General features: G+C 40.9%; 1 protein-coding gene across 3 annotated transcripts in view; it reads right to left on the reverse strand.

The window, feature by feature from the left end:
- Positions 1–26104, reverse strand: part of SLC35D2 (solute carrier family 35 member D2) — a 32472-nt gene that overhangs the window by 5460 nt on the left and 908 nt on the right. Inside the window, exons 2-10 of one of the 3 annotated variants that reach the window (XM_060235459.1) lie at positions 16442–16475; positions 15384–15470; positions 14187–14254; positions 9429–9500; positions 6523–6591; positions 4306–4408; positions 3392–3484; positions 1410–1477; positions 211–289 (exon numbers count right to left, since the gene is read on the reverse strand). In XM_060235459.1, coding sequence (XP_060091442.1) covers positions 211–289; positions 1410–1477; positions 3392–3484; positions 4306–4408; positions 6523–6591; positions 9429–9500; positions 14187–14254; positions 15384–15470; positions 16442–16475 — 673 coding nt within the window. The remainder of the gene's footprint in view (positions 1–210; positions 290–1409; positions 1478–3391; positions 3485–4305; positions 4409–6522; positions 6592–9428; positions 9501–14186; positions 14255–15383; positions 15471–16441; positions 16476–26104) is intronic. The other 2 variants (XM_060235461.1, XM_060235462.1) reach the window with 2 other exon arrangements.

Here is a 26104-nt window from a genome sequence, read left to right on the forward strand (position 1 = left end):
TCCTTCAAAAAAACAAAACAAAAGACCTTCTGTACAGGACAGCCCTTCAAATTAAACTCTCCTTAACTGTTAATGATACACTACCATCAAGACAATGAAGAGATAATTTTAAAGTCAGACACAACAAAGAAGGTATAAGACTGCTTCACAGTTTCCATGGCTGGTTCTGACATGCTCACCCCAGCATCACTCCATCCCTGGTCCCCTTACCTTGATAGCACCAACCACTGTGGTTGTGAGGGCAGAATTATAGTAGCTACAAAGAACTGTAGAATACATCAGAAGAAACCTAAAGGAAAGAATAGTATCTTACAGTCAGATCCTATGCAAGCATTTTCCTCCCATTTCCCTCCCCAATAAAATAGCAGCTTTATTATTATCATGGCTGCACATTGATGTTTACATAGCAATAGTCAGTGTCCATCTTGGACAGAACTGTGTATAACTAGATGTTTTGAAAAAAGACAAAATTTTTGCCGTGGTGTAATCCAAGAAGAGATTCGTCTGAAGGTCTGAATCAATTATGAAAAGGATAATAGGCTCAAATGGACTTTGATGCCACAGTAACATACAGCCACAGCAATTTCCACATTATCATGTGAAACATCATGATCACAAACTGCCACGTGACTTACAGTCTTAAAGTTACACCCAATGAATTCAAAGGACTCAGAGGATTGCCACATGACTTACAGTCTTAAAGTTGCACCCAATGAATTCAAAGGACTTACATGATAAAGTATCAGCAAGACACCACAGCCATTGTACTTCAGGAATTCTCTTGATTAAAAATGCTATGGGGGCCCAATCTCACTCAGGACCACAGCATGGAGGGTTGGGCTCCTGTCTCCTCCCACACTCATGGGGCTCCTGAAAAACATTGCTGGGGGAAAGACAGCCCCCCTCCCATGTTGTGGTCCTGAGCAGGATCAGACCTGCATGGTTTTTTAAAAAGCAAAAAAACTCCTGAGGTAAAATGGCTGCAGTTTCGCTGAAGACACCGTGTACTCTAGCTCTGCCTTAGGATAGTGGCACTCTGATTATAATTGCATTATTAGAAACTTACAATACACTAAAACAATGGCAGAATTAGGGATGTTACTTTGAATCTTTATAACCTTTCAGTGCTAGAGGGGGCACAGAGACCAAACAAGATGAAAAACTAGTGATATTTCCTATAACAGATATGAATAACGTGAAAATTAGCTTTGCTCCTCAATGAAGAAAATGACCAAATAGATACCAAGGCATTATACAAGCACTGGACAATGAGTACATTGTCTTCTTTCTTCCTTTGTTGGAGTTGTTTGCTGTTATCTCAGATTGCTGGCTATATGCAGGCCAAGAATAGCTTCACAAGATGCAAAACTGCACCAGCCATTCCTTTTTTACTTGCAAAGCTGCCTTACCCCAGGATACAGGAAAGTAGAAATTGTCCAATGAATAAAACATTGGTCCACTGCTTAAAATTAGAGACCTAGTGAATGAAAAAAAAAATAGACATTTCAGATATTTTACTGATGACACGGTGCATTTACTCAGCATTCACATGTCTTACAAGATGACTTTTGATAAAGAACCCCTTGCAAATTCATACCCCAGTACAACTAAGGAAACTTGGACGTACAGGATTCCGCACACAGATCCCAAGCCAGACAGGAAACTGTAACTGCACATCTGGGGCTATGGCTACTGGGCCTTTTAGACAGTTAACATTTTAACTAGCTATTCAGAAGGAGGAGGATTTAGTCCCCTCCCCTCTTTTCCATACCAAACAGAAGATTGGTGGGGTGTTAGTTTTTTTTAAAGGGCTGCAGATGTGCAGCTATGCAGTAGAATTCAGCCTAGGCTTATTTTCTGTCAAGCTGGCCAGCTGGAGATACTGCACATCAGTATCAAAAGATTTTTATCATGTAGCTGGGGAGTGAGGGGTTTTGAAAAAAGACACTTTAATTTTGTGAGATTTGGGGGATTTTATTATAAATTTTGCATACTGTGTAATTTTTAAATGTATTTATCCAGCTTGATCACGGAATCAAATGACCTCAAATCTTAGAAGACTCTTTCAGAAGGCCTGCAATAGAACAGCCAGATCTGAGTGCAGCAGAATTTTCAGGATCAAAGCTCTCTTTATCAGAGTCTCGAAAGCTGATACCCTGAAAATCTTGTTGGTCTCTAAGGCGCTATTGGACTTAAATTTGAATCAATGAATCTGATGGGCAGTCAATTCAGGATGGGCAAAAGAAAATACTTCTTTGCACAGAGACAAATTAAAATGTGGAACTAGCTGCCAAGGGGTGTAGTGATGGCCACAGGAATAGACACCTTTAAAAGGGATTAGTTAGAGCCACGGAGGATAAGTCTACCAGTGGCTACTAGCCACAGTGATTGAGGGAATCTCTACATTCACTTCAGAGGCACTAAACCTCTGAATCCCAGTGCCAGTAGGCTGTGTCAGAAGATCTTGACCTCTATGCCCTGTAGTTGGCTGTCCAGAGGAACTGGTTGGCTACTATGTGAGACAAGATGTTGCACTAACTGGACCACTGGCATCATCCACCAAGGCTCTTCTTATGTTCTTAATTTAAAACCTTCACCATTTAAAAACCAGAGGCTGGATCAAATGATGCTTTTTCACCAGTCTCACGGCACTTTTACTAGTGGAATAGTGTTTCTGTTGACAGAGGAAGGGAGAAGAATATCTGATTCTGACTGTAGAGCCCCACTTTGCCTCCCACACTGTTTGCCAGGGGTCCCTAATGCCTAAAGCAGAATATCTGGGGGCTCAGTGGACCAGTACGAATGGGAGAGGGGAAAATGCTGTTCTGTAAATTTTGCAGGAATTTGGATTTAGGCCAGGCTTACCTTTTTAATAGACTAAAAGTAATATAAATTAAGATACTAGTTTCAAATAATATATTTATAATTAATTGCTTTAACTTCCATGTCAACTGGATTCTCATGGTCATAATGTTGCCAGTCTTGAGCATTCTCCACAATTCCCCTGAAATCAATAGCGGAGTAATAGAATGATTATTATTTGGATGTGGCCCTAAAAATGGAGAATGAGCCAAAGACAGTTTTAAACAGCTATCTGCAGCATGACCACAGATTAAAAACACTGATGCGATCATTCCCAAGGGGGGAGCTAGTGATCAGCAGCATCTGGTCAGGCAACCAGAAACATGGATTCTCTTCTCCAGATGCTGGGTACACCAACTACTGGCTTCTTTAGGTAGTCAGATTAGTTGGTTTACAACAGCAATCTGTCTAGCTGCACTTATTAAAGTCCTCAAGCTGCTAACAGTCACGTAAACTACACTTTGGAGATGATATTCCATGGAAATAATGAATACATCGTCCTATCCTATGTTCTGTACATGCCGCTTACCTGATGGAAGTCTCCAGTGAAAAAACTGATGAGAACTGTAGGAATTACCATAAAACAGGCATTATAAAAAATGACTCCATATTTTCCCAGCTCCTGTATAAAACAGACACACCTGTTTAATTGGCAAGCTAATTAAAGAGTATTAAACTATTTGGAGATTTTTCTGCTAAAATCTCCAATATTACCTAATGGCAGCATGAGGAGGAAACCACCATACTACATCTACAGTGTCTATAAATATGTATTTCTATGACATACACTTTTAGGGAGGGGTAGGTGCTCAGCGGTAGTATATCTGCTTTGTTCCAGGATCAATCCCTGGCATCTCCAAGTAAAAGGACCAGGGGCAGTTGATGTGAAAGACCTCTCCTTCAGGCCCTAGAGAACTGCTGCCGGTTGAAACAGACAATATAGACCTTGGCAGACCAAAGAACTGATTAAGCATAAGGCAACTTCATGAGTATACTAATCTACTCACAGATATGTATTAAATCACTGCTTGCAAGTAATCATCTCAACAGAGTTCTAAACAGTGAAGAAGCTTTTAATTACAGTTTATACTGTGACCTCATCGTAATGGACTCCCTTCAAATGGGCTTCACCTTCTTAAAAAATGGACAGTTGTCAAAAGACGTTAAATGTATAACTAAGGGCTTGAAAACTGCTGGGCACATGGCCACCCAAGAGCTTGATAATTTCAATGCTACTGCCACACGATGCTGACATTTTATCCCTTTGCAGGGATGGAATCTATAAATGCATAGCTAGCTTCTTAAATATTTTTTTTCTTTCACTTAATAGAAGGCTGCTGCAAACATACTTATTTTTTTAATTAATAAAGTCTTGCAGCAAAAAATGTTAGCACTGCTGGAAATGCAAGGACGGGATGACAAATGAGAACCCTATCAAATCACCTTGGGGTCAATTTTTTGCTTTGTGTAAACACCATTTGCAGCAGTGAAAATATCATTCAGCAATACAGAAGCGTAGCCTTCCAAACTGAAAGCCAGATCAGATCTAAAAGAGAGAATATGTAGAGAGAAAAGCATTTTTAAAAGGCCCCAATGACAGAGTCATTCTTTGCATGGTTATGTGTTCTGGGGTAGCTCCACAAATCATTTAAGTATTATAAATTTGTCAACACAAAATAGCAAATTCTCAAGCATTTAGACCAGTAAAAAACAACAACACTGCACTGTTCTACTTGACATTTTACTCAGGGTTTACTTTGATTCATTCCTGGCAACTTTTTGAATAATTACTTCAGTGCTCCATACAGCCAAAACTAAGATCAGACTAAGAAAAAAGGAACACCCAGCAACTGGCTAGTAACATACTCTAACAAGAACTATAGCTGAATCACTGTCAAATTCAGTGGAGCTGGTGGCATTCCTAGGCAAGCGCCACTGAAACTAATAGAGGCTGTTCAGCAGATTGTGACAAGACATTCTGTTGCTCTGGATCTTTTGCTTCCTACCTATGGTAACCACGACTATATTTAAGACAATTTCCCAATTAATTATGCCCAGGCCTCGGATTCAGTGGGAGTTCACAGGAGCACAGCTCCTGAACCTTTCTGAGTGTTCCACCTCTCCTTTTCACCTTGTCCATTGAATAGCAGGGGCAGTTGCATAACAATCTCTGGATGAGCTCCACCACCTATTTTTCTACAAAACCACCCCGATTATGCTCAACTTTCCCCAAAAATCTGTAACATAACCACCAATCAGCAAATGTATAAGAAATAGTGGGAGACAGATGAATAAGCCAATACTTTGCTAAGAGCAATGCCCTCTCATTTATTCACATCCATTTTTACTTGCCATTTTGCAAATTCATGAAGTGCAGTACAATGGCAAGCCAGATACATCCAAAGTTAGTTTTTAATTGATGTTAATGCTGTATAAGCTTTGATAAAAAAAATTACTGTGTGACTAATGTCTAGCACTTGAGGGAAAAGTAGACTTGTTGTGTGCTTCAAAAAGCCCCTCACTCCCCAGCCATATGATAAATATCTTTCGATACTGATGTGATGGGCAGTATCTTCAGCTGGTCAGCTTGATGCCTCTGGCCATTTCTGGGCTTTTGACTGTTGGTGCTGCCAGCTGATGTCATTCTTGTGCCTCCTGCCCCCTCAGCTTGCCTTGAGTGGCCAAGATCCAACTGGGCAACTGACCTGCTTATCTGTCTGCTGAAGAGGATGGCTCTGTGGCTGGAGGGGGGAGGGGAAAGTCCCTGCTAAATTAGGGGGCTTGTCATCGTGCCATTCCCAGTTGGGTGGGATTTGGTCACTGCAGATTCCTTTGGGTAGTTGGGGACAAACCTATTCACTTCAGCATCCAGCACATTTGATTATCTGGCAACCCCCATGTCCCATGAGTGTTCAGATTACAAAGTTTTATATGTACATGAATGTTCATTTTAAACAAAAAGGTGTGTCAAATATCTGGGTGTCAGTATTCTGAAGTTAAAAAAAAAATTGAATGGGCAATTCTGCTTGGCAAGGCATCCCACGTCTTCATTTGATAAAGGTGATTATAAATGGTTGCTAGCTGCTGTAGAAAAAAAAAATTAATCCCTGTAACAGAGGCTTAATATGTGGCAATGGGCAGTTGATGCTTTTTATGGCATGAAGGGATACAACATCACCTGGTACATAAGATCCCATTAAGCTTCTATTCAAGAGACAAGATATTTTTCTCCAGGCCAGTTGGTAAACCTGGATCTAGTTCTCTCTATGCACTGGTATTGTTACCTCACCCCCTTTCTCTATGCACACAGAGCATATTCAGTACAAACATGCTTTATTTCAATGGCAAGAAGATGGAATAAAAACTCAACTCCTGAAAGAGAAGTGTACAATCCAAACAAAGTAGATATGTTTTTAATTTGCATTTATTCCAAGGAGAAATTCAATTAATTAAATTCCTTTCCCTTCTTCTAGTTGCAAAATCTAGGACACTTTGCACAGAATTCCATGTCTTCCCCTTCATGAGTTATCTAACAGAGATTGTTTTGAGAACTGAAGTATTTTGCAACATAACAGTTTTCAGGTAAATATCTGCAACTGTCTTTGACAAGGCATCCTTAGGTACACTTAAAGAGCAAAAACCAATGGTTCAAAGTCTTACCCTGCTGCTATGAAAGCTCCAAGGAGGATTACAAACACACTGAGCACAACACTCAATGAATAGCGCTTCCTATAAAGATAGACAATATCAGGGAGAAAAGAGCAAGAGTTTATAGCACTTTAAAGACTAACAAAAGTTGTGGCAGTATATAAGCTTTTGAGTCACTGGTCTCTTCAGACACAGCTAGAATATGAGTCCACCTGTCCTCTATACTGGAAAGTGGAGTGATTTCAGATGCCAAATGACATTAGCAGGCCAATGACAACAGCAGGTGAATGACAATAGTAGATATAATTGGATATGATATGCTGGGGAGGGGGTAGTAGACATGGAGAAATCAGCATTGGTAATGAGACAGGAAACCTAGGTCTCGGTTCAGTCCAGGAGGATGCATTGTCTTGAGTTCATTATCAGTTGCAATTCAGCAGTTCCTCTTTCTAATCTCCTTTTGAAATTCCTTTGTAAGAGAACTGCTACTCTGAGGTTAGGGAGAGTTTGTTAAGGAATTAAGAGTCAACAAACCTGTCATTGACCTGAACCAGCATTTGAACATGCCATACAAAACAAAGTTTGAGTCCAGTGGCACCTTTAAGATCAACGAAGTTTAATTCTGGGTATAAACTTCCATGTGCATGCACACTTCTTCAGATACATTGAAACAGTTTCCCTCAAGCCTTCGATATAGTTAGAAAGAGGGTAAGGGGAGACACTTTTCAGGAAGGCCTAGTTAGAATCAAGAGGTGTAAGTAACTGGGCAAAAAGTATAACTGAGATTGGATTAAAGCAGTTGGTAAAACCTGTAAATGGCAGCAAATTAGCATAAAAATACAAGAGTTAATAGATGTGAGAACAAAATTTGAGTCCAGTGGAACCTTAGTTCTCACATATTTATTTGTATGCTAATTTGCTGCTATTCACAGGTTTTACCAACTGCTTTAATCCAATCTCAACTATATTTATCACCCAGTTACTTTTGTATCTTGACTCTAACTAGACCCTCCTGGCAACTAACCCCCCACATCTGTATGGAAGGCCTGAAGAAAACTGTTTCAATGTATCTGAAGAAGTGTGCATATACATGGAAGCTTATACCCAGAAATGAACTTTATTGCTCTGAAAGGTGCCACTGGACTCAAATTTTGTTCTGTTTCTTCAGACCAACACAACTACCCAACTGATTCTATCAACATGCCATATTGACATATTTTTGATACCACAATGGCTAGGTTTATTTTGCTGTACTAACTATAGAAGGTGAAAAAGATGATATACATTCCAACCTAAAGGATTTGGAAGCTTCTGTTATGCTTTATTTGTATATGTTAAACTAATCTAAGCCAACTCAAAATTCGAATTTCTTCCACAAATCTGCTATAGGTACATGAGCTCCAGGTCATGAGGAGCTATCATTCCCTGACGTGCTACACCATTTATTTCAAAACTACACAAGAGGGAATGAGAGCAGCAGAATCCTATAAAGGACTTTTTTCATAATGGACAGTATTGATTTGGAATTTAAATTACATTTTCTCTCCTATTATAAAAATGCAGTAAGCTTGCACTAGGTAAAAGTTAGCCTTTATGAGCAAGCCCATCACAATCCTATGCATCGTTACATGGAAATAATTTGCACTGACTTCAGTTGAACTTTCTCTTTAGCATGCCTACAGCATTATCATAGCCCTAGTCATGTGCTTCGGTAGTGTGGCTAGCACCTGAATTTATAAGCTGCTATTTGACTAAGTGAGGGGAGAGGTAAAAATGTTTAACAAATAAGGTATCTTTTCTTTGCACGTGACTGATGATTCATAGGAAAGGGAAGCCCATTTTCTTTAAAATCTAGATGAAATCCACTTGCATTTTGATTTTAAGAGGAGAAAAATCACTGCAGAATAAAAATGAACCAACCAGACTAACTCATATAGTATCTATCAACTGTGCTTGCAATAGTGAACATGAAATGGCTGAGCAGGTGTGATGTGCAGTGTTTACAAACATTCAGATTACTCAGAGAGCAAAGCAGGTTTGCAGCCCATCTAATGTGAGAAAAGAGAAAATTGCTGTATTTGCAGCTTACATCCTATACAGGCAGGCCTTATGAAAAGAGGTATCACTGCTGGTATACTGAGTCTGAGAAACTGTCTCAGCTGGTAGGAAAGCTAAGGAATGACAAGGCTATAAATGTGGCTGATGAAAGGAGGTGATGTAATTAATGAACTGAAAAAACAGAACTTGAGAAAAGATTATTAGAAGGAGACATGAAGAAAATGGCAGAGGAAACTGGATGTTGAAGCCAGAGGGAATTTTGAAATAACCTCACAGCATGTACAGTCTGAAGAGACTGCATGCAGAAGGCTGAGAGGCAGAAACACAAAGGAAGCTGGCCAAGACACTATAGTTAAAGGAAACAAAACACAACTAGGAGGGAGCTCAAAGTGAGGAACCTGACAGAACAACAGGAAGAATGAACACAGATCCATGAGAAAATGTAGCTAGGATAAAAAACTAAATGCAGGGACAGAAAAGATGTAGACTGGTAAGGTGAGTGGTTAGACCTAGATTCTGACCATATCTTTGAGAACTGTGTGCCAGCTAGGGCTCCAGCACTATGACCTAGCAATGGTAAGGGGCCAAAGCACAGGTGGGGTGGGGTGGCTAAATTTAATATATTTAGTGCAATTAATCAATCAGTTATTTGACCACAAATTTCTTGTTTTCACTGACTGAACCAGCTAATTTTATTTTCCTTGCAAGTATTTGAAAGATATCAAATATTTATTTCAAATTCTATTAGACGGGGCGGGGGGGGGGGAATCACCAATCTAAGCATTTTAACCCAATACCACAAAAATTATTTGATTCATTAGACTTCAGAGGTATTTTAAAAATGAACACTGAATACTTACCCAAGTATTATGACTTCCAGCAGTAATGTAAGTGGAATGGTAAACTTCCTAAGGACTGTAAACATTGGCAGGCTGTTTTTTTAAAAAAACAAACAAACCTAGGTTGTGTCAGTTGCAAGCTCTTTTATTATTTCTTATATATTTTTGTTAACGATAAAATCATTAGAACAGCATTACGACTCAGCCTGGACAAATTCTCAGCCTCTCTTACAGCCAAATGTCAGACTGACACCAAAGGGTGATTAGACAACAGTATTGCTGGAAATACGACTTTTTTTTTAAAGGGGGGAAAAGCCCTGCTGGATCAGACCAATGCTCCATCTAGGCCAGCATCCTGCCTCACACTGTGGCCAACCAGTTACTCTGGATGACCAACAGGAGGGAACCGAGGCTGTGACTTTCACCTGATATTGCCACCTGGCTCTGGAGGTTCTTCTCAGTCACCAGGGCTAGCAGCCATTGAGAGACATTGAGAGACTCCATGAGTCTGTCTAATCTCCCTTTAATGCTGTTTATTCCTGTGGCCATCACTACATCCTCTAGCATCAAATTCCACATTTCAATCACTCTTTGTGTAAAGTAGTATTTCCTTATGTCCATCTTGAACCAATTACTGCCTATCAGTGCACCGGAATCCCCTGTTCTAGTATTTTGGGAGAGGGAGTAAAACTTCTCTTTGTCAGCTCTCTCCACCCCACGCATAATTTTATAAACACCTATGAGTCGGACTTGACTCTGTGACTGAACAACAACAATGAATGATGTTCCCTTTACAAGTCCCTTTTCTAAACTGAAAACTCCCAGACTCTTCAGCCTTTCCTCATGGGGAAGGTAATCCAATCCCTTAATCATCAGCTTTAGTCACCTCCTTTATTTCTTTCTCCATTTCAAGATCAGTCTCAAGGGTTTGGTCAGGTGGGCAGTAGCATATACCCACTTTTAAGTAACCCTTAGATTACTTGTGCTCTGCAATACAAAAACCCTCAGAATTTCTGAACTGTGCCAAGAAAAAGTTGTTCCATCCATTGGTCATTCATCTATAATATGATGTCACATACCAGTTAGCAACTTTAAGCATGAGGGGGAGCCACTGAGAGAAGTTCTGACAATCTGTGGAAATCCTAATGACCATCAAAGTTTATGGCAGTGATAATAATCACTGGCCCTATAAACATACGTATTTGAAAAGCTAATATATTTCCTGATTTCATTCAAATTCAGTTCTTCAATTCTTGTTGAATATCTATGATTGTGGGAGAAAATGCACACACCCCTCCTGGGAGGTTTAAGATTAGCAAAGACTCCACTTTGTTTTTAACAGGTTGCACCCCCCCCCTCCCCCGCGGCAGAGAACAGGCTGGGAAGAAGGAATTTCTTCAGAAGGAATTTCTCCAGGCTCACCTCAGCTCACCTTTATGCAATGCTGATATATATATAGCCAAGAAGCAATAGGATGGCTAAGCTTCCCCCGCCCCCACTTCAAGCAGGGAATAGAGCTTCGGGGAAACAGATTGCTAATAAGTCTCCGGGAAAGATATTCCTTGACCTGGTGGGATTGGGTCAGTGGGTGGAGAAATAGATATAATAAAATTTCCTTGCAGCAGGGAGGGGCTCTCTTTTTCCTAGGATGCTGAGTCCATGAAAGGATGCAGAACTCTCCTTTGGAAAGGCAGCCATTTTTGACCATGTACTGGCCTCAAGAGGAGAGAGCTTCAAGGTAATGATATTTTGTAGGGATCTATAACTAAGCTAAAGGGGCCTGTCCTATATTTCAACATCTGATAGAGCATGTACAGAGAGAGGGACAGAGAAATTGAGTTTTTCCCATTTTGTTTATTTTCCTTGCTCAATTTGTTGCGGTGCTAAAAGTATGGTTGTAGACATTTTTTTTAATAAATACTTTATAACTTTGGTTGCTGGCTGCGGTTCTCCATACTACATAGACCTCCATTATCTCAAACACACTATTTTAAAAGGAGCACCAGGGGAAGGGAGGCAGTTAGCAAATGGCTATTCCTCCAGAGGCACACAAGGCAGTAAATTGTCCCCATGGTGACCAGGTGCTGGGTAGCAGAAGATACAGAGGCAAGGCTTCAGAACTTGGAAGGGAATCTGGGAGCTCTGATCCTCCCAGTGGCCAATTCCATACACAGACCAGGTGGTGGTGGCAGGCTACCTGAGAGTTGAAGAAAAGCCCATCCAGCTGTGAAGAAACACCTAGGAGGGCAGGCAGAATATGGCCAGCAGTCCAAAGCAGGCATGTTCTACCACACTGATACACACACATTCTCAATCTAGAGACTAGAGCCTTGAACAAACAAGACAGATTTAAAAATAGCCCCAGGTTTACAAATACATACATAAATAAACAAATAAACATTAAAAAATCTGAAATCTAAATTAAATACACGGGCAGGGGGTTTAACCCCTCCAATAATAAAAATAGCATTTTTTTAAAAAAACAAGCACTCTTAGCCATCATTGCCATAATATTATTGCCAGCCTTCAAATTTTGGCTTCTGTCACTAAAAGGCAAGGCCATTTCCAGGGCTGTTTTGGCCTTTAGGTGGGGACTCACTGGGGCCAGGCCCAGCAGCAGCCACTGGCCAATTTGCTACCACATGATCTACAGGACTTGGGATGTAGTGGTTAGACTTCCAGACTCGGATCTGGAGGCCCGGATTCCAATCCCCATTCTGCTGTTGAAGCTCACTGAGTAACCTTGGGCAAAAGATGGGAAAGAGGAACAGGATGCCCTCCACAGGTCATTAGGTCATTGTGAGTCCCCTGCTTGTCTGTACGTGTGTGTGTATTTTAAACTTCCTTGTCAATATTTATGTTTTTATTTTCCATCCCTCAAAAAAATGTCTGAATGTAAAATTGGGTTGTATCCAGATTAAACTGGCAATTTCCACTGATTCCTCTTCCCACTATAGACCCTGCTGATATAGTTCCCCAGGGCTCCCTATCTTGAAAGAGCAGCATTTTATGGAGACTTGTAGACTACAACAGGAGAAGGGAAGTTCCACTCTGCTGATGGAAAATTTAGTTTGGATCCAACTCCATTATTTTCTGGTGGGCTTTTCTTCCCCTAAGCACTGAGTCATGAATGTATATTACTTTTGTGGGCTGGTATTATCTCACTGATAGTACATGAGCACCCAGGTCATACACTCAGGGATCCATGTATGTGGCTACTCATAACATAACCACATGGGTGGGCTGCACATGGCAAATGCCAAGCTTCACACAGGTTGTGTTTGCTGTGGGCACACTGGTATGCCCTGCAGCAAACACGTGAACTCTGAATGACAGATGAATATCCTTTAATCCTTACGTCTGAACATCTGAGGTTCCCCATTGGGTTGCACCCTGAGGCATACATATGGGTGTTTAAGGTTGCCTGTCAGTTCTTCACATTTTACATGGCTGTTTAAGGAAATACCAGCATGAACATGGTAAACATCACTGCCACCTCATGTTGCCATTTTGCGTAACAATTCAGCTGGATTTTATGTATACCAATAAGAACATAAGAGAAGCCATGTTGGATCAGGCCAATGGCCCATCCAGTCCAACACTCTGCATCACACAGTGGCCAATACACAAACACGCACACACACTGTGGCTAATAGCCACTGATGGACCTCTGCTCCATATTTTTATCCAATCCCCTCTTGAAGCTGGCTATGCTTGTAGCCGCCACCACCTCCTGTGGCAGTGAATTCTACATGTTAATCACCTTTAGGGTGAAGAAGTACTTCCTTTTATCCGATTTAACCTGTCTGCTCAGCAATTTCATTGAATGCCCACGAGTTCTTGTATTGTGAGAAAGGGAGAAAAGTACTTCTTTCTCTACTTTCTCCATCCCATGCATAATCTTGTAAACCTCTATCATGTCACCCCGCAGTCGACGTTTCTCCAAGCTAAAGAGCCCCAAACGTTTTAACCTTTCTTCATAGGGAAAGTGTTCCAAACCTTTAATCATTCTAGTTGCCCTTTTCTGGACTTTTTCCAATGCTATAACAGTGCATTATGCAGAACCTGCTACACCTCTGCATTTCAAGTGGCTACATACATGAATCAGACTGGCAGTCATTCTAACAAAGAAAGAAAATATCAAAATACAAAACACAATGAAATGGACCCAAACCACTGTGAGCAAAGCAGACAAGGGCTTGTGAAAAGAATCTCTGATGCCTTTCCTGTCCGCCTCTAGCCTCTTTCACCCCTCCTCCCCAAAAAACTCATTCCTGCAATTCAGAGGTCCCTGAAAAGCAGTGAGCAGCACTGGAAAGAGGTAAAGCCAGCAGACAGCCCTGCCCCTCTGGTGCAAATTTTTCTTAAGGGAGGGAGAATTCCCCACTTCCATTTCTTGTGTTCTCAAAGGTTGCCCTATCTTCAAGAGAGCCTTTTGTGGAGAGAGAGAGAGAGACTGCAGAAAAGGAGAACACTGCAAAGATCCCTTCTGTGGGCTCTGCTCAGGGAAGTTTTCAGATTCAAGCTGAGGAGTTTAAATAGAATTGCTAATTTTATCACAATTTCTTCAAGCATAAAGATGTGCAAATTCTCCTTAACTGTAGCAACTAATGTGTGAACTGCTTTTCAACCTGACGACTCTCCATACAGTTTATTGTCATAGCAGTATACCTCCTTTCCAAATGTAGAGGAAAAACACAGCCTAGCTCTGTTATTCCCAACATGCAGCTTCAGACATTTTACTCACAATCAAAAGCAAATTGTTGGTTTCTACTGTACCTTAGCTTGCTTGTGCTTGACAATCCACTTATGTGATTCCCCACATAGATGAAAGGAAGTGGAAACAGCTGCAATAAAATGAGACCACTTGTTAGTTTAGACCCATTCCATACTATGAAAGAAATACACTTCAACAACATCTTCATACAACTAGCTACACACAAGTAACTGAGGAAATCGTATAAATTAACTTTGTCAATGATTACACTCACTGAATTTTGTGCACTTCACTGTAGCCAAGATAAACTGCTGCAGCTCTTCTTGCTTCAATAAATGTACACTGATTTCACAAGAATTAAAGATTAGGCCCATGATAATATTGGGGGGGGGGGAAGAACCTCACAAAACCACTTGGCATGTCACAGTTTTGTCCCCAGCTAAACATAGTATCTGGGCCCCCAATGGCAATTTTTGTCACTAAGTAGTGATTAAGTCAGGTCAACACCAGCAGAAGCAGAAGAAAAAAAATCAAGGCATTGAGTAAATCCTTCATTATTATTTTCTGACCCTGACATCATAAATCTCCAGTCTCACCTAATACATGTGTACAAATAAGGGGGTTTTTTTTAGCAGGAACACACAGGAACAGAGTTCCGGCTGGCATGGCACAGGGGGTGTGGTCTAATATGTAAATAGATTCATACTGGGCTTTTTGTAGAAGCAAGGTGCCATCAGGGGGTGTGGCCCGATATGCAAATAAGTTTATGCTGGGCTTTTTCTTTTAAAAAAAGCTCTGGTACAAATACAGGATGTTTGCCACTCTACAGATTTGGTCAACATGGGTCAAGTGGCAATTAAAGATTCTTTCTACCACTTCCATGAACTGTCCATCTGTCTGTCTATAAAAGACAAGTTTACATTGTACAAAACTGGCTCTGTATGTCTGATTAAAAGTGCATATCTTCCTTGGAGATGACTGGCACTGCACCCTTTCCTCTATCCACAAACATATACCCTGCTATAGCAAATGAGGGGAAAGAAGACAGAAACTATGTCCATCTTCCCCCCGCCCCATGACATGAAGCAGCCAGGGAGATGGGAAATGTTAAATTGGAAAAATGGCAGAGGGAGGGGGGAAAGTCAGTCCCCTTTCCCCCAACCCCAACCCATATAGGATCATCTCTTGCTGACTTTAAGGACCAATAACATCTTGTAAATTCCAATCACTCCTCAAATTAAGATCAGTATGTATCTTACCTTCTTAGGGATATTTTTGTTAAAATCAGGGAAGTGAATGATTTTATTTAATTTTGACACATACAAGATCAGAATAGTGGTCATCATCTAAAAAAGGAAAAAGGCATTATCAGGCATGCAGCAACAGCAAAATACTATTTGAATACCCAGATGGGGTGAAATACAGACCACTTATTCTATTGCCCTGCCTAAGAATGGTATTGTTACACTGCAACAGCTCCTTTTAATACCTTCTTTTCCAGCACATTTTGCAGTTTTCCAGTGAAACACTCTATGAGTGCTGCAATTCTGGAATGAAAGAAGCATCAAAATGTTGCCTGATGACTAAAGCACACCTTGAAACATGTATTATCAGATGGTGTGCTGGGGAAAACAACTGCTCAGCATTTCTTCCTCCCATCAGTGTATCCAACTTTTTAGACCTCTAAAAGAGGGGTCCCCAACCCCTTGGCCATGGACCAATATTAGTCCATGGCCTGTTAGCAACTGTGCTGCAAGGCAGAGGTGCCGCACCACCCTTTTCACCTGCCTGGGACCTGGGCGGATGAAAGAGGTGGTGCAGGGGAGGCAACCTTGGAGCAAGGCAGAGCATTCTGCTGCCCCTTCTGCCTGCCAGAGACCTGGGCGGATGAAAGAGGTGGCATGGCCTCACTCCAAAGCTGCCTCCCCATGCAGAAGGGGCAGCGCTGCTGTGACCTTTGCCTACCCCTAATTTATAGACACTGTTGATCAGCTGATTGGCATGGGTCTTTAAATGGGAGAGGGAGGCAGACTGGCAGGGGGGGGCAAAAAACTCAGTGTCCCCCATGGTCTGTGGAAAAATTGTCTTCCATGAAAGGTGCCAAAAAGGTTGGGAGCCACTGCTCTAAAATGGCATGTCTGCAGAAACAAATGGTAGATATTTGATTAATATCCATGGTGAGTTCTCAAAAAGGTAAGCAAAACTCAATCATGCAAAACAGAGTCTCCAATTAATTAACAATGGCCAAACCTGGTTCTACAAATTGGCCCATTTACCAAGTTCAACGATGTGTAGTACCTTTAATTGTTGAACATACCTGTCCAACTCCCAGAAACAATGGAGATGGAAATCTATAAAGAAAAAAAGATCTTCAAAATAAGATAATGTACATCAATTACTTAAAATTCTACAAAGAAAGTTCTTCAAAAATACAAAACTTATCAGCTTAAAGTTACGGTACTTAAAATGTCAGTGCTTGTTTTTTACACTAGAAAGTCAGAAAAAAATGTGTTTCAGAAACCACTGACAGATAAGCCAATGTTATATAGTGGTTAGCGTTCTGGAATAAGACTGGGAGATTCAGGTTCAAACCTGTGAAACTTACTAAGTGACTGTGGCCAGTGACACTCTCTCAGTTTAATCTATCTCATGGTGTTGCTATGACAATATAATATAGGACAGGAGAACCATGTTGCCTTAAACTCAAAAGAGGAAGGACAGAATAAAAGTACACTAAATAAACAATGATGTGGAGAGAACCACGAGCTAAAACAGCTTTGAGAGGAAACAGGCCAAATTCATAGAAAATATTTAATTATTATTAACCATCTTCAGAGACAGTGTATGTCTGAGAACCAGCTGCTTGGAGCAACACCAGAGAGAGGCTTTGGTCTCTGTGCCTGTGGGCATTCTTGGTTAATGGGGCAGGCCACTGAGAAACATGATGCCAGACTAGATGGGTCATTATGCTCCCCTTATGTTAACTTTGAAAAAAGGTAGTATAAGTCAACAAGGGGTGGGTTATTGTAAAAATATTTAATAACTTGAATTTTCAGTACTATGTTTTTATGGCAATAGTTTAAAAAGGTAAGTAACAAGTAGACGCTATAAAGTATTGGGAATTTATATGAATGAAAACTACCATATACTTTTGGTAACTAAGAAAATCTATTTCTTCAACAGGATATTATTTTATTCCTCTTTCAGCACTAGGGTTGCCAACTCCAGCTTGGGAAATGCCTCGAGATTCAATGGTTACGGTTGGAAGACTTCCTGTGATCATGACTGCTCATCTCCTTGTTTGGAGGATAACTTTTATTGTTTAGGCCAAAAATTAAGAATGTAAATAACTATACTGAACTAACAAGCTCCAAAGATATCTACTGTTTATGGCTGGGGAGGGCAGAATTTGGGAAAGGGAGGGATCTCAGCAGAGATGTGATGTCATACAATCCACCTTCTGAACCTGCCATGTCCTGCAGGGTATCTTGTTTTAGTAGTTTGTAGATTAGTTGGCACTCCAGGAGAATTCCAGGTCACCTTGAGCTGGTGATATCATAGAGACAATACAGTACTGCAGAAAGAGCTGCCCAACAGTGCAGCTATACTGCCCCCTTGAGACTAGCTTAACTTATGAAGTCATCACAGCAGCAACATCAGTTTACAAGTTTACACTTCAAACAAAAAAGCCAAAATAAATTACCTAGTATGTATTGTCAGTAGTACACAGGAACTGATCTCATTAGCAAACTCATACACAACTGAGCTTTCCCACCTGTGTCCTTTGGAATCTCTTATTGTAAGAGCTTCCATTACTCTCAGTGTTTTGAACAGATTTTTTTTTTTAGCTGTTGGGATACTTACTTGGGTCTAGTCCTTACTAAGGGAAAACTTCAGTTTTTTAAAAAAAACTAAACACAGGGATTTTACTCCCCCCCCCCTGCCCTATTTTGCCCATACTTATTTTGTCTGTCTTCCATGGTTGAACTCATGAGGGCCAGATCAGACACAAATGAGACCTTGTTGAGCCGGGCCATGCCATGTTGGGCCGGGCCATGTGTGTACCTATTTAAGATTAGGTATCTGAGATATAAACTTTATATAGGACACAGACAAACACAATTAAAGATTTTTTTTAATTAAAACATGCTTAAAACATTTAGCATTCATTGGTCTTAAAGCTGTTGCCTTTGTATTTCTCCTATGGGATTCAGGGAACTGGGCAAAGAAAGTTCTGGTTCTTTCCTTCCTTCCCCAGGGGACCAGGAGGATATCTATTTTTCCAAAGTACACTGCCAGTACCTGATGTCTTTCTTGATTTCAAGAATCCTTAGTTCCTAAAACCAACCAAGTCTCCGTCATGTTTGGAAACTACAGACACTAATATGGATGGACTGACCCTTAACACCAGAGGTGTGAAAGAATGCTATGATTACTCCATCATGAGGCATTGCACTTTGTACATTCTCATGTCCACCATGATCTTCTAGGCAATGGAACAGACCAATAGCATTAAAAATAAGCTTTCTGAAGCGGAGCTCTGATAAAAACAAAAAAACAAACCTGCCCCTGCCCCCATGCCTGCTAAGTTTGAGGCCTCAAAGGACTTATTTATTTGGATATTTATTTAGGTAATCTAACTCTGATTTTATGCTGTTTCATCATTTTTTCTTTTATCAAAAGTACAATGTTATAAAAAGAGTCCATCCATTATATTTTTACTAAAGAGTCCATCCAATGAGTAACCTGATTTAGGCTTATTTCATTGAATTCTTCCTCAAGGATGTAACTGTCCATGTCAAGGTTATCAGCCTCTTCTTGTATTCCAGTGTGTGTATTGGGAGCAAATCATTCATTAACTTCTTCTTTAAACAAATGAAAAAGACTTCTGCAACGGACTGATAAATGCTCTCTGCAACCTCTTTATTTCTTTCAAACTTCTTTGTTTCTTTCCAAATAATCATCCTGGAATAAACCATAGCAGTTATAACAAGATACAATATAAAGCTGAATGAGAGTAATTTTTCAATTTAATTTTATTTAGACCTTACCTCTTAGTCCCACTTAAGTTCTTAAATTTATAAGCAACAAACCAGTCCCAGACCCCATCCATTGCAAAAGCCTTCTGTATGTAGGTGGCTTAACGCTCTTTTTGGCTGGCTCTCTTTTTAACACTTAAGTGTTAAGTTTGGAGCAAGGCAGTTCTACAAATCTTTTTTAGCAAAGGTCTTCTCAATTTTACTGGCAAATTGCTTGTTATACTGGCAAATTGTTATTACTGCTATGGTCTATTCTAGGATGCTCATTTGGAAAGAAACAAAAAGGTTTGAAAGAAATAAAGAGGCTGCAGAGAACATTTATCAGTCCATTGCAGAAGGCTTTTCCATCTGTTTAAAGAAGAGGTCAATGACTGATTTGCTCCCAGTACATACACTGGAATACAATAAGAGGCTGACAACCTTGACATGGACAGTTACATCCTTGGGGAAGAATTCAACTAAATGAGTCTAAACTGGGTACTCATTGGATGGACTCTTATAACATTGTACTTCCTTCTTATGTGGTGAATAGCATTATAAGATTTTTGATAAAAATATGTTAGCCAGCTATATCACAGTGTTTGGTTGTTTGTTATTTCTCTATTATGAACTGTGATCCCATAATTGTTGTTCATCATTTTTTGTCTGCCAACAGGTCCTTGATGTCCAACCTAAAGAAAAGGAAGATAAATCTGAGGTCTGTAGTGTTTACAGTCTGCAATGTTAGCTCAAAGATGTTTTACTAACATACAACTGTTAACCTACAAGGTCAAAAATCATTAGTGCATTCTAAGACATAGAATGCAGTTATAAATCAGTCTTTCTGCATGGCCATTAGTCAATTCAGACTATGTCAAGTCAAGTTATTCAACTTAGCCTTTATTGGCATAAAATATATATATCAGAGCAAATTGGTTAAAAAAAAGATAAAATGGAGCGATTACATACATATACATCAGGAAAAGCAAAAACAAACTATTTCTATGAGATCTTCTGGCGTGCCTTTAAAAGAGAATAAAGAAACTTATCCGCTTTCTCAGTGACACTAGACAAAGTATCGTTCAAAAGACTAAAGACCTTAAGTGCATCAGCACAATCAACCATGCTAACTAAAAGAGGATGTAAATACCTGTGACGAAGATCTGTATACAAATTACAATAAAGAAGAATATGATTCTGGGCAATAAGTCAGTCTTGTAAGGTTGCAAGGACAAGTTACAGGAGGGATAAATGTAAGGATCAATTTGAAGAGTCAAAATGAGGGGAAAATGGTCACTAATAATAAAATCCCCCAATGTAAAATCTTTGACATAAGTTTTCAATAAAGGAGAGATTAAAATGTAATCAATTATGCTACAGCCCCTTGGGGAGACAAAGGTGAATTCTCCTGAATTTGGGTAGCCAATCAAACCATTTAACTGAATTCTGTTGTATTGCATACAGAATTTGGCAAGACAGATGCCTATTGAATTTAGAAGGCTATCCTTGGAGTATCTTGGATAGGAGAAAATGGGTGGAAGGGTGTCGTCTTGGTTAAAATCAAGAGTTTTAAAAAATATGCTACAGTCCTTCCCTATCCTAGCTTTAAAGTAGCCCACTAGAATTATTTCTATAGCTGGAAATTTTCTCTCTAATTCCTCCATGAGTGTGGCCAAGTGTTCCCAGTATTGCAAAAGAGTTGGCTTATCTAGAGAGGGCGGTACATATAAATTCACCATAATTAAGGAGAATTTTTTGAGAAGAACCTTGACGACCTGCACCATAGAGATGTTTGCCTGTAGAGTGATGTGTTCCAAGGCAAAATGTGAGAAGACAAGTATAGACAATCCTGCTTGAAAACGACCCCTTGTATTACTCCTGAATAGGGAATAGGACTTGTACCCTTCTAGTTGGATCTGGTGTGGAGTTCAGGTTTCTTGTAGTAGTATAACATCAAACCCTTAATATATCTTATAAACTCAGCATCCTTGGCCTTATTCTGCCAGCTGGCCACATTCCAGGAGACGATCTTAATATCCAGAATGGTGAAGGGTTTGGATGGCAAGAGTATGAAAGGGGTGGTGAGTCAGTCTTCTCTAGTTCAAGGGTGCCATTGGTATCATGAAACACAGATCCATTACCCAAGCCGCTCGAGATGTTCTTAATTAGTTGACGATCTCACTACTGCTGCTCAGAAGGGGGTTCTCACTAGGGGTGTGCATTCGGTTCGGCCGAACCGAATCACCCGTCTAATCACCTCTGATTAGGCTGTATATGGAATCGCATACAGCCGAATCCAATTGGGGCTCATTATGTGGGAGCCGAGTATGGCTCCCCGTATACTTTCGTATAGATATTTGGAAGTTTACGGAAATCCATGGAAAAGGCGGGAAAGGGCCTTCTGCAGTCTCAGGGGAGCTGCTTGCCTCCTTTCCCGCCTTTGGTAGCCTTTTCCCGCCTCTCCCATAGCCTCTTTTACTTTTCCTGATTTGGGTGGCTTGGAATTCTTGGGGTTAGGGTGAAGGTTTTTTTTGGGGGGGGGGGAGCGGTTGGTAAAGTTCCTGTATTGTTAAAAGTTAAGTTTTTTACTGTTTTAAAAGGATTCTGTGTTTGATTTGTTGCTGCTGTGTTGTGCTGCTGTTGTTCCTTTTCTCTTCTGGTTCTGGTTCTTGTGGGGGGCTGTTTAGCCTAGTTTTCATTTTTAAAAAGGGTCATTTTTTTAACAGTTGTTTCTCAGTGGTTTGGATCTGTTGTTGTTGTTTGGATCTGTCCACCACTTCTCTTGTTTGAGAGTTGTGTTGTTTGGGGCAGGGCTGGAGAGCTGGCATCTGTAGATTGTGTGTTCTGTGGCAGGGAAGCTGGCACCTGAGTGAGAGACCCAGAGCCAGCATGCTTGTTGTGCTTGGCCAGCTCTCCCCGCGTTGTTTGGGGCAGGGCTGGAGAGCTGGCATCTGTAGATTGTGTGTTCTGTGGCAGGGAAGCTGGCACCTGAGTGAGAGACCCAGAGCCAGCAGGCTTGTTGTGCTTGGCCAGCTCTCCCCGCGTTCTTTGGGGCAGGGCTGGAGAGCTGGCATTTGTAGATTGTGTGTTCTGTGGCAGGGAAGCTGGCACCTGGGTGAGAGACCCAGAGACAGCATGCTTGTTGTGCGTGGCCAGCTCTCCCCGTGTTCTTTGGGACAGGGCAGGAGAGCTGGCATCTGGGTTTGCTGCAGCCAGGTCTGCAGAGCAGACCTTGAGCAGATTGTGCTTTGTGCGGCAGGGTTCATAGAGTAGATAGATGTCTATAGTGCATTTGGGTCCTATAGAGATTCTCTGGTGTGAAGCTAGGTTTGGCATTGGGTGCCCCACGAATTGGACCCCCTACCCCAATCTTTTTGGGTCTTGGGGGATTTGTAGGGGAGAGTCCCCTGCAGGTCCCCTGCAAATTTGGGGGCTCTCCCTCAAACCCCCTCCCCTCCAGGCGGCTTCAAATATACCCTATTTGCCATTGATTTCAATGGCCCATAGGGTATAATGGGGCTGTATATTCGGAAATAGCCATGCATCTACCGTATATGCGGCTATTCCGGCTATGGAATTCAGAAATATACGGGATTCTATATTTTTTCCCCCTGTATATTTCCAAATCCGTGTACTACCGAATTTTTTTTTTTTTTTGCACATCCCTAGTTCTCACCCATTACTGGAGACGTATGAACTTCAGCTTGTGTTGATGACTCTAGGTTCTCCTTGAGATCCAATTTACCTTCTATGATGGAAATTAAATCAGTCTTCTCTTCAGGATTCACTTGTTGGGAGGGTGAGTGGTTTACTCCTGTTTTCCTTTGGTCTACACCTCCATAGAAATGAGAGGAGTTAGAGGGACTGATAAAGGTGAACCATTCTCAAGAGTGTTGGGCATCATGAGCAGATTAGATACTTGTTGCGTGTGATCACTTTTTGTTTTCAAAAGTTTGTCCCTCAACACTTTGAATTTAGTTGTGATTGCAAGTTGGAGGGAGCAGATGCCTGCTGACTGAGCTCCATCGAAGGGGAGTACTGTTGTTTGGTTTTATTTCAGTTTTAGCCTTTATACTCCTTTAGTAATCTTATATTCAACCTTTTATAATGGTTGCAGAGATGGGGGAGGAATAAGGGCTTTTAATGAGCAAACGGTAATGAAACTGCTGCTCCTTACTTTCCACGGACTTTTTGACTGCGTTACATTTGGTCTCTGACTGCTGGAGATTTTAGCCTTGAGATTTACACCTCAGCAGAAGGAAAGCCTTTACTGAAAAAAGTTAAATTACGGGCTAGGCTTTTCTTTTTTTAAGAATCTCAGTACCTTGTGTCTGGCTTTGCTGGTTTTAGAGGTCCCCCCCTCCCCTTCTGAGCCTAGGTCTGAATCCCGGTTCTTCATTATGGGCGTCAGCAAAAGAACTCATGTCCTAGATGACTCTTTCTCTCAGCCAGCACGTAAACAAACTAAAATTAATGATTTCTATGCTTCGTCTACTCCCACCAACCTGTGATATTCCAACTTCCAACCGCTTTATACCTCTTTACATAAATCTCGAGGAAGATACCAACTCCACTGACGGTAGGGAAGATAAATCTCTCCTGCTGCAAACAGTTGACAAAGACTTCGAACTTGCTACAAGTGATCATATACAGCTAATTGCTAAAACTGTTGAATCTATTTTTGAGAGACTTAAGACAAATTGAAAATAAAATTGACCACTTGTCTCAGAAATTCTTGCTAAATACCAAAGTTAAAACAAACCCTAGGAAATTAGCAAGGGAAGAAGTGAAGAGCCCGAAGAAGAACTTGGTACAGCAGCAGAGCCCAATTAAAATTAAAGCTTCAACCTTCCAAAGTGTGTTTAGCTGTCTGCCCTTACAAAGGACAGAAGTTCTTATGGAACTCAATTCGATGGGCTACTTACCATCTAAAAGCCCTTCTAAGGTGGAAATTACCATCAGTTGACTTAATTATGGTGGAATCTCTTACCGGCCCAAATCAGGCTCAAAGAATCCTGCTCACTTTCAGCAGTTCCATGATCCCCAGTCTGCTGCAGTCCCAGAAAGACTTCCTTCACACCAAGGGGATTTTTCCAGCTAGGGTCTTTGTCAATTCTCTTATAAACCCGCTGCTACCCCACTGGCAAAAAGAGGGCTCTTTGACAGAGGACATCAATTTCAAGGTAGGAATGATGAAAGCTGGAGACCAGAGTGACTTGGCTCAAGGTCCTGATTCACCTTTCCACCTGAACCCAGCTTCAGAGCATCTCCTTCTTGAGAACTCCATAGAACAGGATCTAATTAACTCTTTCACAGCCCTCCCATCTAAGGAACAACTTGCAATCAGACTATGTCATAAGTACATGCATTGATTTATTTACATATTTATAGTCATTTTTCTCCCTAATGGGACCAAAAGCAGCAAACAACATTGCTCTCCCCTCCTTCATTTTAATCTAACAGTAACCCTGTTGTCATCATTTCCTTTGTTGTAATCCAAGATCAGCCAACACCAACATAAAGGCGCAAGTGAAATACAAATAGAATATATAAAAACAATAGAAATTCTTAACTTAGGTAAGCACTAATTTTTGTAATAAAAAGGTAAAGGTAGTCCCCTGTGCAAGCACCAGTTGTTTCCGACTCTGGAGTGACATTGTTTTCACAATGTTTTTGCGGCAGACTTTTTACGGGGTGGTTTGCCATTGCCTTCCCCAGTCATCTACACTTTCCCTCCAAGCAGGCTGGGTACTCATTTTACCGACCTTGGAAGGATGGAAGGCTGAGTCAACCATGAGCCAGCTTCCTGAACCCAGCTTCCGCTGGGATCGAACTCAGGTCGTGAGCAAAGCTTAGGACTGCAGTACTGCAGCTTTACCATTCTGCGCCACGGAGCTCTTTGTAATACAAAGCAGTTAATAAAAGGATTGAAGAATCTGCTTCCTTGACATCTAAGCCAAGGCGCAAAACTTGGCCACCTTAAGACTTCCTGCATTAAGGCTATTTACAAGGAATGGATAAATAAAATTTATCAATAACCCTGTGAGGTATGTTGGGTTGAAAGACAATGATGGGCCCAAGTTGCTCAGCAAGCTTCCATGGCAGAGTGGGAATGTAAAACTGACTTTCCCTCCAATTCATGTGCCCATTCAGAATTGCCTGTTCTTCAGAATGCATGCCAACAGCAGAGAGGGGCTTAAAAAGCGTGAATTTAGTGTTCACACGTACCTGGAAGCAGGTCCAATGGAGCTAAAAGAGACTGGCTTTCAAGTAAACATGGTTATGACTGTGAGATAAAATTCTGTATTTGCTGATATACCTACAATTTTAAATCCATCCTTAAGAATTAATTTCCTTGAACCACAAATGTTTCAGGCCATACACATCCATGAAGTGCCAGCCACTGAGAGCTATTGGTTAGTGCTGGATTAGGATATGGGTGAATTAGGTCAGAATCCCCACTCTGCCATGGGTGCTTTCTGGGTGACATTGGGTCAGTCATATACACTCAGGCTACATTATTTCATAAGGCTGCTGTAAAGACAAAATGGAGAAGGGGAGAATGCCAGGTCCTCACTGGGAAGAAAAATGGGGTATATACTGTAAATGAACAAATAAATAATGTTAAAGTTTCTAGTTCAGAAACTGGGTAAAAGAAGTGCTACATGCCTAAGCAACAGCAGAGATCAATCAGACCACCAGGTTATTAATTAATCATGTTTTCCTGCCAAAAGATCTATGTTGGATGTTGTCACAAAGTTCCTTTCTTATTTCTGTTTTCTTTCTTATTTCTATTGTAAACTCAAATCGGATTTCTTGAGCCTGCTTCTCTTGGACAAGTGCATGCAAAAATAAATTCGGGTGTTTTTTCCTGTTAAGGAGTCTCTGGTTGTTTCCAGATTCAACCTTTAGGGTGGCCTGGCAAGTCCAAGCGATTCCAGGACACAAAACCCTGCCTTTGC

This window comes from Heteronotia binoei, chromosome 4, assembly GCF_032191835.1.
Source record: "Heteronotia binoei isolate CCM8104 ecotype False Entrance Well chromosome 4, APGP_CSIRO_Hbin_v1, whole genome shotgun sequence".
In the NCBI taxonomy this organism is placed as follows: domain Eukaryota; kingdom Metazoa; phylum Chordata; class Lepidosauria; order Squamata; family Gekkonidae; genus Heteronotia; species Heteronotia binoei.